General features: G+C 42.5%; 1 protein-coding gene across 1 annotated transcript in view; it reads left to right on the forward strand.

Annotated features, from left to right (window-relative positions):
- CAT (catalase) overlaps window positions 1-12,121 on the forward strand; it is a 34,761-nt gene that overhangs the window by 10,833 nt on the left and 11,807 nt on the right. The window contains exons 2-8 of the mRNA XM_077777486.1: window positions 5,032-5,203; window positions 6,022-6,132; window positions 7,124-7,254; window positions 7,941-8,045; window positions 8,649-8,774; window positions 10,603-10,794; window positions 11,248-11,400. Coding sequence (XP_077633612.1) covers window positions 5,032-5,203; window positions 6,022-6,132; window positions 7,124-7,254; window positions 7,941-8,045; window positions 8,649-8,774; window positions 10,603-10,794; window positions 11,248-11,400 — 990 coding nt within the window. The remainder of the gene's footprint in view (window positions 1-5,031; window positions 5,204-6,021; window positions 6,133-7,123; window positions 7,255-7,940; window positions 8,046-8,648; window positions 8,775-10,602; window positions 10,795-11,247; window positions 11,401-12,121) is intronic.

A 12,121-nucleotide genomic window follows, 5' to 3' on the forward strand; every position in this document is an offset into this window, starting at 1 on the left:
GTGATCTGAGTGCAGCAAGTGCCTCTCTTGGCTTCTCTCCCGAAAGTCTCTGTCCTGGAGTCCATGACAGGCTTCTGTTTCTTCCCTCCTCCTCGTGTTCTTTCTCTGTCGCGGCCTTTTCTCTTCCTTGTGAGAGGATGGTGTTGTCCCTCGTGCTCTGTCTCACCCTGTCCCTCTTCAGAGTCTAGCTCCCTCACGGTCATGGTCATGGGCACATACATGTTCCTCCACCCTGCCCCCCCGCTTTGGTCATTGTTTAGTGGCCATATTTTTGGTGTATCAATCTTAAAAAAAAAAAAATCTGAAGAAAATTAAAATCACCTATAATTATATCGCTTAAACGCTATGGTAGTTTCGTTGTTAATTAAATTTTTTCCGTGGGTGAAATTCTTAATGATGGCATAATATTTCATTTTATGGATATGCCATTATTTATGAACTGTTCCTCTATTTTTGGATATTTAAGATAGTTAAGCTATCTGTAGGCTTTTGCTGCTGTAAATAATATAACACTTAGCCCTCCCCCCCCATCCCCCCGTAGCATGTGAGAGCTTCATGAGAGCAGGGATGTTGATGTTTGCTGTTGGAATCCCTAGCACCTAACTCATAGTAGGTGCTCTGTAAACATTTCTGGAAGGTTGGTGGGTGAATTTAGTCCAAATCTTAATGTACACTTTCTTCCTGACTCTAAATATTCCTAGAGAGTAGGAAAGGGAAGCTAGGGAGCTGATTCACTTGCTTACTTGGTAGTATTTTTGGAGTCATAATTGGAATATAGCACCCCTTGAGGCAAGCAGATGCATTTTCTTCCCTTTTTGCCTTGGGTTCTGAGTGTCCATTTTTGCTTACTCATACCGTAAAGGTGAGAGAAGAAGACCTTTGAGGCAAGACCTCAGCTCACACTGAGCTATTGTTATCTTAGAAATTTCTCTAAAGTCTTGTACTTTTTTTCAGAAGTTATTTTTTAAAAATTTGCTTTCCATGGTCCATTCCCCAGCCCCACTCCTCATTTTATTTAATACAGCTTCATTGCATTAACTCTTTTCATCTCAGCAAATACATGGCATCCTTCTCCTCACCTTCTAATAAATGCCCTCTTCTCTTTTGTTCAGGTCGGTTTCTTCCATCTAATGTTGCCCTAAACAAGCCCCTGAAGTTGAGGATCTTTTTCTTCTAGTCTTTGCCCTCCCTTCGGCCTCCCTGCTGTATTGCTGACCCACTGGAAGCTTTTTCTGTCACATTTTGAAGGCAGATGACAAGTACATTAGTGTATATGAGGAAAGCTGTTAAAAATTAGGACCATTGATACGTTAGAGCAAAGAAGAGAGGCTGGGTGCTACGTTTGTAACTTAGACAGCCAGGTTTCATTTCTTAGCTTGATTGGTGTTGTGGAGGACATTCCTGCACTGGGTGGGAGGGAGGCGGAAGGGCGGGAAAATTCCGGCATTCCCGCTCCCAAGCATTCCTGCTCCCAAGTTTCTGTGAATCCAGGCCATCAGGTGAGGCCGTCTCGTTCTTCACTTCTTTACTCAGCCATTGATTCATCCACCTTACTGTGCATGTGCTCCTCTGGGCATGGTTTTTATTCTTGACCACATCACTCTGACCTGGTCTGCAGGAGGGGACATGTGATGTGGTTTTATCACTTCCATGAATGACGGAGGGCTATACATGACACTCCGACCTGTTCACCTTTCCTTTTCCGGAGCTTCTTGGTATCTCCTGTCGTACTTTTCTCCTTTATGCGATGTCTCCTCTATTTATTTATAGATTTAGATTTCCTTTAGTACTATGTCTGTCAAAAAGAGCACGGGAAGGTGTGGACAAATTATTTGCTCAGACTCTTTCATTATTTTAATTGTAGATCATCCCAAAGCTTTGAGTCAGTGGTTCTTAATCTTGGCTTCACTTAGGAATCACCTGGGGAGCTCAAAACAATCCTGATGCCCGGGCCTCATGCAGACTAAGTGTATCAGAAATCTCCAGGTAGATGAGCCCGCTATCAGTATGCATTAAAAATCTTCCCAGGTGGAGCGCCTGGGTGGCTTAGTTGGTTGAGTGTCTGACTCTTGATTTTGGCTCAGGTCACGATCCCATGATCTCAGGCTCGTGGGCTGGAGCCCTGTGGTGGGCTCTGTGCTGAGCATGGAGCCTGCTTAAGGCTTACGATTCTCTCCCTCTGCCCGTCTTCCCCGCTCACACTCACTCTCTAAAACAAAACCAAAAACAACAATAACAACAACTCCACAGGTGATTCCAGTGACAGCCATAGTTGAAAATCAAGGACTTAGGTTTAAACTAAAGGTGAAGTTGTGCAATTTCTCTCTTCCTTTTTCTGATTCATTTTCTACTTTTCTTTTAAAGTTTATTTGAAAGAGAGAGAGGGAGAGGGAGAGGGGGAGAGAGAGAGAGAGAGAGAGAGAGAGAGAGAGAGAGAGAGAATCCTAAACAGGCTCCGTGCTGTCAGCCCACAGCTTGACATGGGACTCAATACCATGAATGATGAGATCATGACCTGAGCAGAGATCAAGAGTCAGATGCTTAACCAACTGAACGACCCAGGCTCTCCTCGGTTTCTACTTTATTTTTTTTCCTTTAAAAAAATTTTTTTTACCATTTATTCATTTTTGAGGGAAACATAGCATGAGCAGGGGAGGGGCAGAGAGAAAGAGAAAGACACAGAATCTGAAGCAGGCTCCAGGCTCTGAGCTGTCAGCACAGAGCTTGACGTGGGGCTTGAACCCGCAAACTGTGGGATCATGACCTGAGCCAAAGTCAGATGCCTAACCAACTGAGCCACCCAACTGCCCCTCTACTTTAAATGATAAAAAAAAGTATCTAGTATCCCATGTATTAGTACATGTGTATCTTCAAAAAGAGTGGCATGATTGGGTGGTATCTGCTGATTAGACTCTTAAATTTTCTTACATTTGGGAGAGTTTGCAGCTGGAAGGGGGAAGGGGTCCGGTGAGAGAGTCTGAATGGATGCCTACACATGTGTCGTGGTTGTTAGAACAAGAAACCTAAAATGCTTTGCTTCTTCTATCAGATCACTTTCACACAGCCAGCAAAATGTTAGCATGTGTATATGTTGTGTGGGCCCTCATTTGGTATGAACTTAGCACTTTTTAAAAAAATTTTTAAAAATGTTTTATTTATTTCTGAGAGAGAGAGAGACAGCAGGAGCAGGGAAGGGTCAGAGAGAGAGGGAGACACAGAACTGGAAATAGGCTCCAGGCTCTGAGCTGGCTGTCAGCACAGAGCCCGATGTGGGGCTCGAACTCATGAACCATGGGATCATGACCTGAGCTGAAGTCGGATGCTTAACCGACTGAGCCACCCAGGTGCCCCTGAACTTAGCACTTTTAATTCATGCATTTGTTAACTTTAGGAGGTAGTTGTTTCTTGCCCATTTTACAGATGAAAAGGTGAGACTCAGAAATAGTAGGTGATAGGCTAGTACATACACAGAACTGGAAGTTGGACCCAGGGATCATAGTTTCTCCATGGCTCCATGTTGGGCTCTTCCCATTTCCGTGTGACTAAAAGTGGGTGGGGGTGGGGGGTTATCCTAGTGTGTGTATGGGTCTTGTTTATTAATTCTGCAGATTCCAAGGTCTCCCTTATTCAGTGCATTTTCCCAGAGAGCTCGTGGTATTTTTATAGTTTTTAAAGTGACCCCTCTCCTCTCTTATCTCCTTCTAGAGAAGAGACAGGTAGTGACTTTATTTTAATACTCAGAGCAGCTGTGCCTTGAGAATAAAGTAACACACTCTACTTCAGTCTTGTGAAAAGTCTGTGCATAGTGCTTTTCTGGGCACGTGAAGCTGGTACTGTGAACTTCCATCCCTAGACCTTTTTGACTTGTTCTCCCAGAATGGAGGTGGCTTAGCTCTGCTTCACCCACACATCTCCCCTGGTTTCCCAGCTGCCAGGGAGGAAAGACAGTAGAGAGACAGTTGTCTCTGGTCAAGAGCAGAGGGTATGACCATGAAGCAAGATGATGCTAAGAGCTGTATCACTACTTAGAACATACTACTGGTCCCATCCCAGAGAAGGGGCAGCTGAGAGGCTTCTGATGTAACTGATAATTGGGGAATTGAGTGGATTAAAATGAATTCTTTATTACAGTGAAATAACCTATCCCATTTCAGGGACCTTTGACATCTTTAGCAAATTCATACTGTAATCCGACCAGGAGCAGTTTATTTTCAGTGACAATAAAAGCCATTGACTTTTTGGGTTTTTTTTGTTTTGGAATTGAAAGGAGATATTGCAGGGGCCTGGTGTGTGCTGCTTGAGAGAAATGAGTGCGCTTTGCAGGATGGGCCCACTTTGACTTCTGGAACAGTCGTGAAGCCTCTGCAGGCATTAACCAGCATGGCTTCCCCGGAGACTGTCTTCTCACTATCATTTTGGACATTCAGTGTTAAGCACGTATGATCCCTTCAGGGGGATCCCCATCTGGGGGTTTCGAGCCCACTGGTGGCTGTATCCAGAGCAGCGGCGGAGCGAGGTGGCAGGGTGGTGAGCCATCTTCCTTCTCTTCAGAGCAGATTTCTTTTCTTCTTCTTCTTCTTCTTTTTTTTTTTTAAATGTTTTATTTATTTTTGAGAGCGAGATAGAGACAGCATGAGTAGGGGCGGGTCAGAGAGAGAGGGGGACACAGAATGTGAAGACAGGCTCCAGGCTCTGAGCTGTCAGCACAGAGCCTGACACAGGGCTCGAACCCATGAACTGTGAGATCATGACCTGAGCCGAAGTTGTACGCTTAACTGACTGAGCCACCCAGGCGCCCCCAGAGCGCATTTCTTAGCAGATTGGTTTTGAGATTTTTCAAGAGTTTCTGAGACTGGCCTATACATTTCAGGCAATGGCATATCTTGTAGGCTTTCAGCACTTTGGACACAGGAAATTTAAAAAGAGCTGGAGCAGAAGGTATAAAAATTTGGAAAGCGGCGTGCCCTCTTGCAGTGTATTGTACTGACTCTCCTGCACACTGTTGTGTTCTTTTGTTTTTGTTCACTTTAGAAACCTGACGTCCTGACCACTGGGGCCGGCAATCCAGTTGGAGACAAACTGAATGTTATTACGGCAGGGCCCCGGGGGCCCCTTCTTGTTCAGGATGTGGTTTTCACTGATGAAATGGCTCACTTTGACCGGGAACGAATTCCTGAGAGAGTCGTGCATGCTAAAGGCGCAGGTGAGAGCTGTGTTTATTTGCTGTGAAAGGATAATTTCATAACACCTGGGTTATAATTTACTTTTCACAGGATTGGAGCTCCCCTTTAATAGAAGCAGCAAAGCTCCATTCTAGGGAGAAAGGGAAAAAAATGTCTGTCAGGAGAGGAGCTAGTCATTAAATGGTGGTTAATTCTCTGGCTTGAACACTTTATGTAAAATGCTTCATCTTACTAAAAATGAAAGTAATCTTCCTCAGTTGGACAAGAAAGCTTGATGGAAAGCAAGAACAAGCTTTCCTCCTAGCTGCTTGCTTGCACTCCCAGTTAGAACTTTCTGTTTTTGTTTTTGTTTTTTTATTTCTTCCGTCCCCTTCAGCTTTTTCTGTGTGGCTTTTCCATCATGACTTTGGTATGCTCTTCAGTTTGTTGTTTGGCCTGTGGGGTCCTATTTGTGTTTTTTCTATTCTTTCTTTGCCTGTGTTTTCTCCTCTTCTCCCTGTTCTTCCCTTCCTCTCCTGGGTCCTATCTGTACTTCAAGGCCGCCTCAGGCCCTGTGTCCTTGGGTCAGGCTTGACCCGCTACTTCCACCCCTACTCATCTCTCCTTCTTCTCAGCCCCAGCTGTGTAGCGCTTGGGTTACTACTGAGTGATAAGAGGGCTTTGCGTCCTGCCCCCATCATTTTGTGTTTGGACATCTATCTCCCCTTCTCCCGTCATCTCGGAAGCTCCCAGAAGGCCAGGGCCAAACCATCAGCCTCTCTTGTCACCTAGCTGCCTATTGGGGACCCAAGGGTCTGTGATGGTCTCACGATAAGGGTTTCTGTGTCTTTCTCATTAGGAGCTTTTGGCTACTTCGAGGTCACGCATGACATTACCAAATACTGCAAAGCCAAGGTGTTTGAGCATATTGGAAAGAGGACTCCCATTGCGGTTCGATTCTCCACTGTGGGTAAGTTCATTAGTTTGCTTGACCGGCACTGTGTAACTCAACCCTGTCCCTTATTTGGGGGCATTTATAACTTCATTTCGAAAGACGTATATTAGAAGATAGAAAAAAAAAAACCCACTTCTCCAAATTATACCAGGTTTTACAGTAGAAAGAATATTTCGAGACATGCAGGAAGTTACTTTTAAGTCTGTTTGTTGAGGTCTTAGGAAATCACACTTAGGCAGAGGCCACCTCTGCAATTCTGTGACATTTGGAAAGAACTTTCCCACAAGTGGTTGCCTCAGATGGAAACGTAGAGTGGGAAGCTTATTCAGTAACCACAACAGCTACCCTTTTTTGGGAATTAACTCCGTGCCATCCATGGTTGGGCACTTTACAGACATTATCTGTAATCTCATCTGTAGATCTGCTTTGCAGGGTGGGGTTATTTCTATTTCCAGTGGTTAAATGATTTTTTCAGTAGCGCTAGTAAGAATTAGATCTGTCAACTGCATCTGAACACACCGCGTGCATGAATAATTCTGTTTCTGTCTTAGTCTCTGTGCATTTTTAAAATAACTGTGGATGCAAAAATAAATGACATGAAGAATAAGAATCTATATTTTAACTCATTTTCTTAACACAAACCTCATAATTTTGACAACTCACTGATTTGTTTACCACCTTACTCTTTATAATTATTTTCCTCCTTTATTTTAATTAAAATTTTAATTATCTGTTTGAACAAATCTAGCTTATGTTAAATGGATAGTCTTTTCAGCTTTTACAGTTATGTACTCTCTTCTTAATCTCAATTAATTCTTTTGTTTAATTTGTAGACTGAATTAGCTGGCAGGTAGTAGAAGTAATAGCCCAGGCACTTAAGTAACTTATTTCCTTCTAGGAAGTGGGTTGGAAAGCATAGCTCCTAGTATTTTTTTTTATGACTTTAAGCTTCTTGGTTGCCAGGTACTCTGTCTTAGGCCTCATTTTTCCCATTTGAACCTTCTAGCTGGAGAGTCGGGCTCAGCCGACACAGTTCGTGATCCTCGAGGGTTTGCAGTGAAATTTTACACAGAGGATGGTAATTGGGATCTTGTTGGAAATAACACTCCCATATTTTTCATCAGGGATGCCATACTGGTAGGTGATAAAGCATCTCGCACTCTACAAATGTCTGTTGATTTAAATTGATTTCATACAGTGTTCTGTTTTGACCGTCCTTTGAGGAGAGGCCTTGGGAAAAGCAGAAAGAAGAGAATTTGGGTTGGTCGGATTGCCTTTTAAAGCACATTTTTCTGGGGTGCCTGGGTGGCTCAGTCGGTTGAGCCTCTGACTCCGGCTCAGGTCATGCTCTCGTGGTTCGTGGGTTCTGGCCCCACGCTGGGCTCTGTGCTGACAGCTCAGAGCCTGGAGCCTGCTTTGGATTCTGTGTCTCCCTCTCTCTCTGCCCCTCCCTTGCTCACACTCTGTCTCTCTCTCCTTCAAAGATATTAGTAAACATTTAAAAAATGAGGCCCATTTTTCTGTATTTAGTATCTTTTTATAAGATCAAATAACAATTACCGTTGGTTTTCAGTTCAAGATTCACTGACTTAGTGGGTATTGTCCAGTTTTCCATGTAGAGCCTGGAAGATTAATAAAAAGAGGCACTTTGTCCTGGGAACATGTAGCAGGTAAATTTCATTTTAGGGTTTGTCAGTGTGAAATTCTGGGATTATACTATTCAGAATTCTAATCCATATACCTCACAATAGGCAGTGTATAATATAAGACACCTTAATTCCTCTAAACTTAATTTTTGGATTTTTTTCTCTTTCTGTTTTTAGTTTCCGTCCTTTATCCACAGTCAAAAGAGAAACCCTCAAACGCACCTGAAGGATCCGGACATGGTCTGGGACTTCTGGAGCCTGCGCCCCGAGTCTCTTCATCAGGTGGGAGCTCTTCTTTTCCACTGTATTAGAACATGTCACCCTTGAGAGACCCGTTAATTATGCCTCATAAGGCATTTCTCCAGTGTTGGCTCTCTCATTGAACTTGGTTTCTGACTTTCTTTTGGGGAGGCTTCCTCAGATTGCTTGATCTTGAAGAGTTTTACAATCTGTGTTTGTTAATCTTCCCCCATTCAAAGACCTTCAATGATGCTAGAAGCATTATCAATTGATATTTAACAACATTAAGGATTAAAGTCTTCAGTATGATGTAAAGCTCTTTGTATCAGGGAAAGAAGGGAAAAGTGGTACCAAACATGTTTATTGTTGAAATAGATTTCGACCAACAAGTTAGTTTTCAGATTCGTTTTTGCTTTCCTTTATAGAATTTTGAGCCATAAGGCTAATGATTTATGTATCATTCTGCTTTGAAATTCTTGTTATTCTGTATACGTGATACTAACGATAATCTTTCCTGTAGGTACTTGGTTAGTGTGTTCTATGTCATTAAGAGATTTTTTAGAAACTTAGGAATGTCTTAAGAATCTAGGATGTTTTGATTGAAACTGAAAAATTTTAGGCTTTATTTACTTTTCTGTTCCTTAGGTTTCCTTCTTGTTCAGTGATCGAGGGATTCCAGATGGACACAGACACATGAATGGATATGGATCACATACTTTCAAGCTGGTTAATGCGAGTGGAGAGGCAGTTTATTGCAAATTCCATTATAAGGTACGTGTTGCCTTTGGGGAAGAAGGGACAAAGCTCCCCACCACCCATGTCTCCTTACTTCTCTTAAGGGTTGGGCAGAGGTCAAGGCCCCTCCCACCTGACATCCACTCCGAAGGCTGAGAAGTACTGATCCAGTTGCCCAGGACCATGACTCTTCTGCTGGCTCCACCCAAATGAGCAGGGGTGTGCTGCCCAGTTAGGGGAACCACATGGGCTCTCTTTGGTCCCCTCTTTCCATGTGGCCAGAGGGTAGGAACACACAGCTGCTGGCCATGGTCAAGCTTTCTTCTCCTTCTGAGTCCTGGGAGCAATGTGTAAATATTTGGGAAAATGCTCCTTCCCTGCTGGTTCTCTGGTTTAATGTTTCTGGGGCTGCCAGGTGCATATCCATTCTTCCCGGAGAGAGAAGACCTAAGGTTTTGGCTTGGGCTCAAATGTAAGGAGATAATACAGGCCTTTAGGCTGTATGAAAGGAGTTTTCTAGCACATTTAGCCTGGCTTTCTAGACTTCTTTGCTGGAGTTCAGGAGTCAAGCTTTAGCAAACAGTGAAGTGTTATGTTGCTTTGCCTTTTGTACCCCTGAGTCATCGTTTTGAGCATAGATACCTTTTGTGGTCCAGGAGGGGACAGAGGCAGAAACGGGGCATTCCTGGCTGTAATACCAGTCTCACCATTACTTTCAATGTCTGGTGCTGTCTTTCCAGAAACATTTCTTCTAACTTTTTAACTCATACATCCATTTATTCAGCACTTATCAAGGGTATATTTTGAACCGGGAAAAAAGTAAAATCAGTTACAAACGTAAGAAAATAAAAGTTCTGTTTTTTTCATTTCCTTTATATAATGATATGAAATAAGTTACCTTCAGGGGAAGCTTTGAGAACATTTAAATTAACTGAAGTGTTTTAAAGGGCTCTCTCTTACTATGATCTTGGCATTTGTTACAACAAGCAGTATTCTCAGAGAACTCTAGAAGGTTATTTAAAAAACCTCTGGTTGCCTAAGAACATGATTCCAAATACTGCTGCTAAAATAAGCACAGACAGAAGTGGACTCAGGACAAATATAGTCTCCCTCTTTATGGTATCTATCCCAAGATGTGTTGTTTCCTTCTGACCGGTTTTAATCTTTATCTGAACAACTTATGTAGGTCTATCAAACAGGAAGACTGTCTCCCCTCTTTATACTTATAACTTGGATCTATAATCTTTGGCAGGGAACAGTTTTAAGAAACAGTTGACCCATGGGCTTGTCAGTGCCAAAGGGAAAAGTGTAGAGCCACTGAGAGCAGGACTGAGTGACCTTGTCTGGTGTTTCCGCACGTTGGTCGCTTTGCAGTGAGACTAGTCTGAATTCAAATCTTCCCTCTTCTAGATAACTGTGACTTGCTCTCATATTATTGAAAGTTCTNGGCACCCCTGAATTGGACACTTTAAAATGGTACATTTTATGTTATGTTTATGTTACGCCAAAAAGTTTGGCTTTTTGAAGACAGTATCACGACATTCTTATTATGGGTGAGAAGTTGAAAGTCCACTATATGTTAAGAGTTAAATTCAAATAATGCAGGGTACAGAAAGGGAAAGAGAGAACTAATTTTAAATATGAAATGTGTATACAGATTCCCTGCACATTTAAAAGAATCAGGATAACCAAGTAGAATTTCTTGTTGATCAATTCATATTTGGGTCAGAGTTGAACGGTGGACTTGTCACAAGGAAAGTCCAGTCTTGGGTAGCATTACTCATCCTCTTCAATGTGTAACTGATTCAAGTTCCGTAACTTTGCCAGTATGTTTCGGTGCGAGCTTCTTTGTCTCCTTCTGCAGACTGACCAGGGCATCAAAAACCTTTCTGTTGAAGATGCAGCAAGACTTTCCCAGGAAGATCCTGACTACGGCCTCCGGGACCTTTTCAATGCCATTGCCACAGGCAACTACCCCTCCTGGACTTTTTATATCCAGGTCATGAAGTTCAGTGAGGCAGAAGCCTTTCCATTTAATCCATTTGATGTCACCAAGGTGAGTCCGTTGACAACCAAATTGTTTTCTTTTTTAAGTCTCTTTGTACCTAATTTTACAGATTCCGGTCAAGCGTTCATAATGATAGAGAAGTCAGGTACAAAACGGCACCGCTTTGGAGTTCTTTAATCTGTGCATCTCACTTCTAGTTCCCATTTGTGGAGTTCATTGAATTCACATAGGTGGCTTGATACATTGTTTTTAGCAGGGAACAGATCTCGAAAAGTTGATGTACTTTTGCCCGGGGTAGATGTCAATATTAACCGTTAACTGTTGTGAAAGAATCAGCCAGTGCACTCAGTTTAAGTTCATTTCATTTTGTTGGATTAAAAAATTGCTGTTATCACTTGTTATCGTTGACTTCATTATCTTAGAAGGCTGATACTTTTAATGAGTACTTTAATTGGCTGTAGTTGGTTGCCTGGTAATTGTGAATATGACATTTAATTTTAGGTTTGGCCTCACAAGGACTACCCTCTTATCCCAGTTGGTAAACTGGTCTTAAACCGGAATCCAGTGAATTACTTCGCTGAGGTTGAACAGATGGCGTTTGACCCAAGCAACATGCCACCTGGCATCGAGCCCAGCCCTGACAAAATGCTTCAGGTAAACCCAGTGGGTTGAGATGTTCCCAGCCAGGAGCATACATGTATACATGCATGTACACACACACACACACACACACACACGCACGGTGTAATGTGGCCATAACTTTTATATGAAGAATTAACTAAAACATCACTTAAATTTTCATCTAAGTCCTTAGTTTCCTTAGTTCCTGTGGGTCTGACTGAAGCATTCTTAGATTACAGTATTACAGTATAAAGCAGATTTCATAGTAAAGTCCTTCAGCACGTTCAGACTTTGACATTTAGTCTCTTAATTTAGAAGTTACATTAGAAATGCCTCAGGTATCTGTAGAGTAAAGAACTCTCTGTTCCATCTGTAACTGATGGGAGGGAATATTGTTTCCTGATTATAACACCTTGGTCGGTATAACTTGATTCATTTCTTCTCCCATGGCGATGCATGATTTTTTCCATCTGTAAAAGGAGAATGAAGATGGTTTTTATGAACTAAATGTATGTTGCCATAGATTGATGGCAGTGGGTTAATTTAACCATTTGTCTCAGTAATGTTCCTACTCGTTCACTATTTATTTTTAAATCACCTTCCACTCTGCTCTTTCAAGAGTAGAAAGAGTAGGGGTACCTGGGTGGCTCACTTGGTTAAGCATCCGACTCTTGATTTCGGCTCCTGTCATGATCTCTAAGTTCATGGGATCGAGCCCCACTTCAGGCTTTGCCCTGACAAAGCTCGAAGCCTG

This window comes from Crocuta crocuta, unplaced genomic scaffold, assembly GCF_008692635.1.
Source record: "Crocuta crocuta isolate KB4526 unplaced genomic scaffold, BGI_CrCroc_1.0 scaffold384, whole genome shotgun sequence".
Classification (NCBI taxonomy): Eukaryota; Metazoa; Chordata; class Mammalia; order Carnivora; family Hyaenidae; genus Crocuta; species Crocuta crocuta.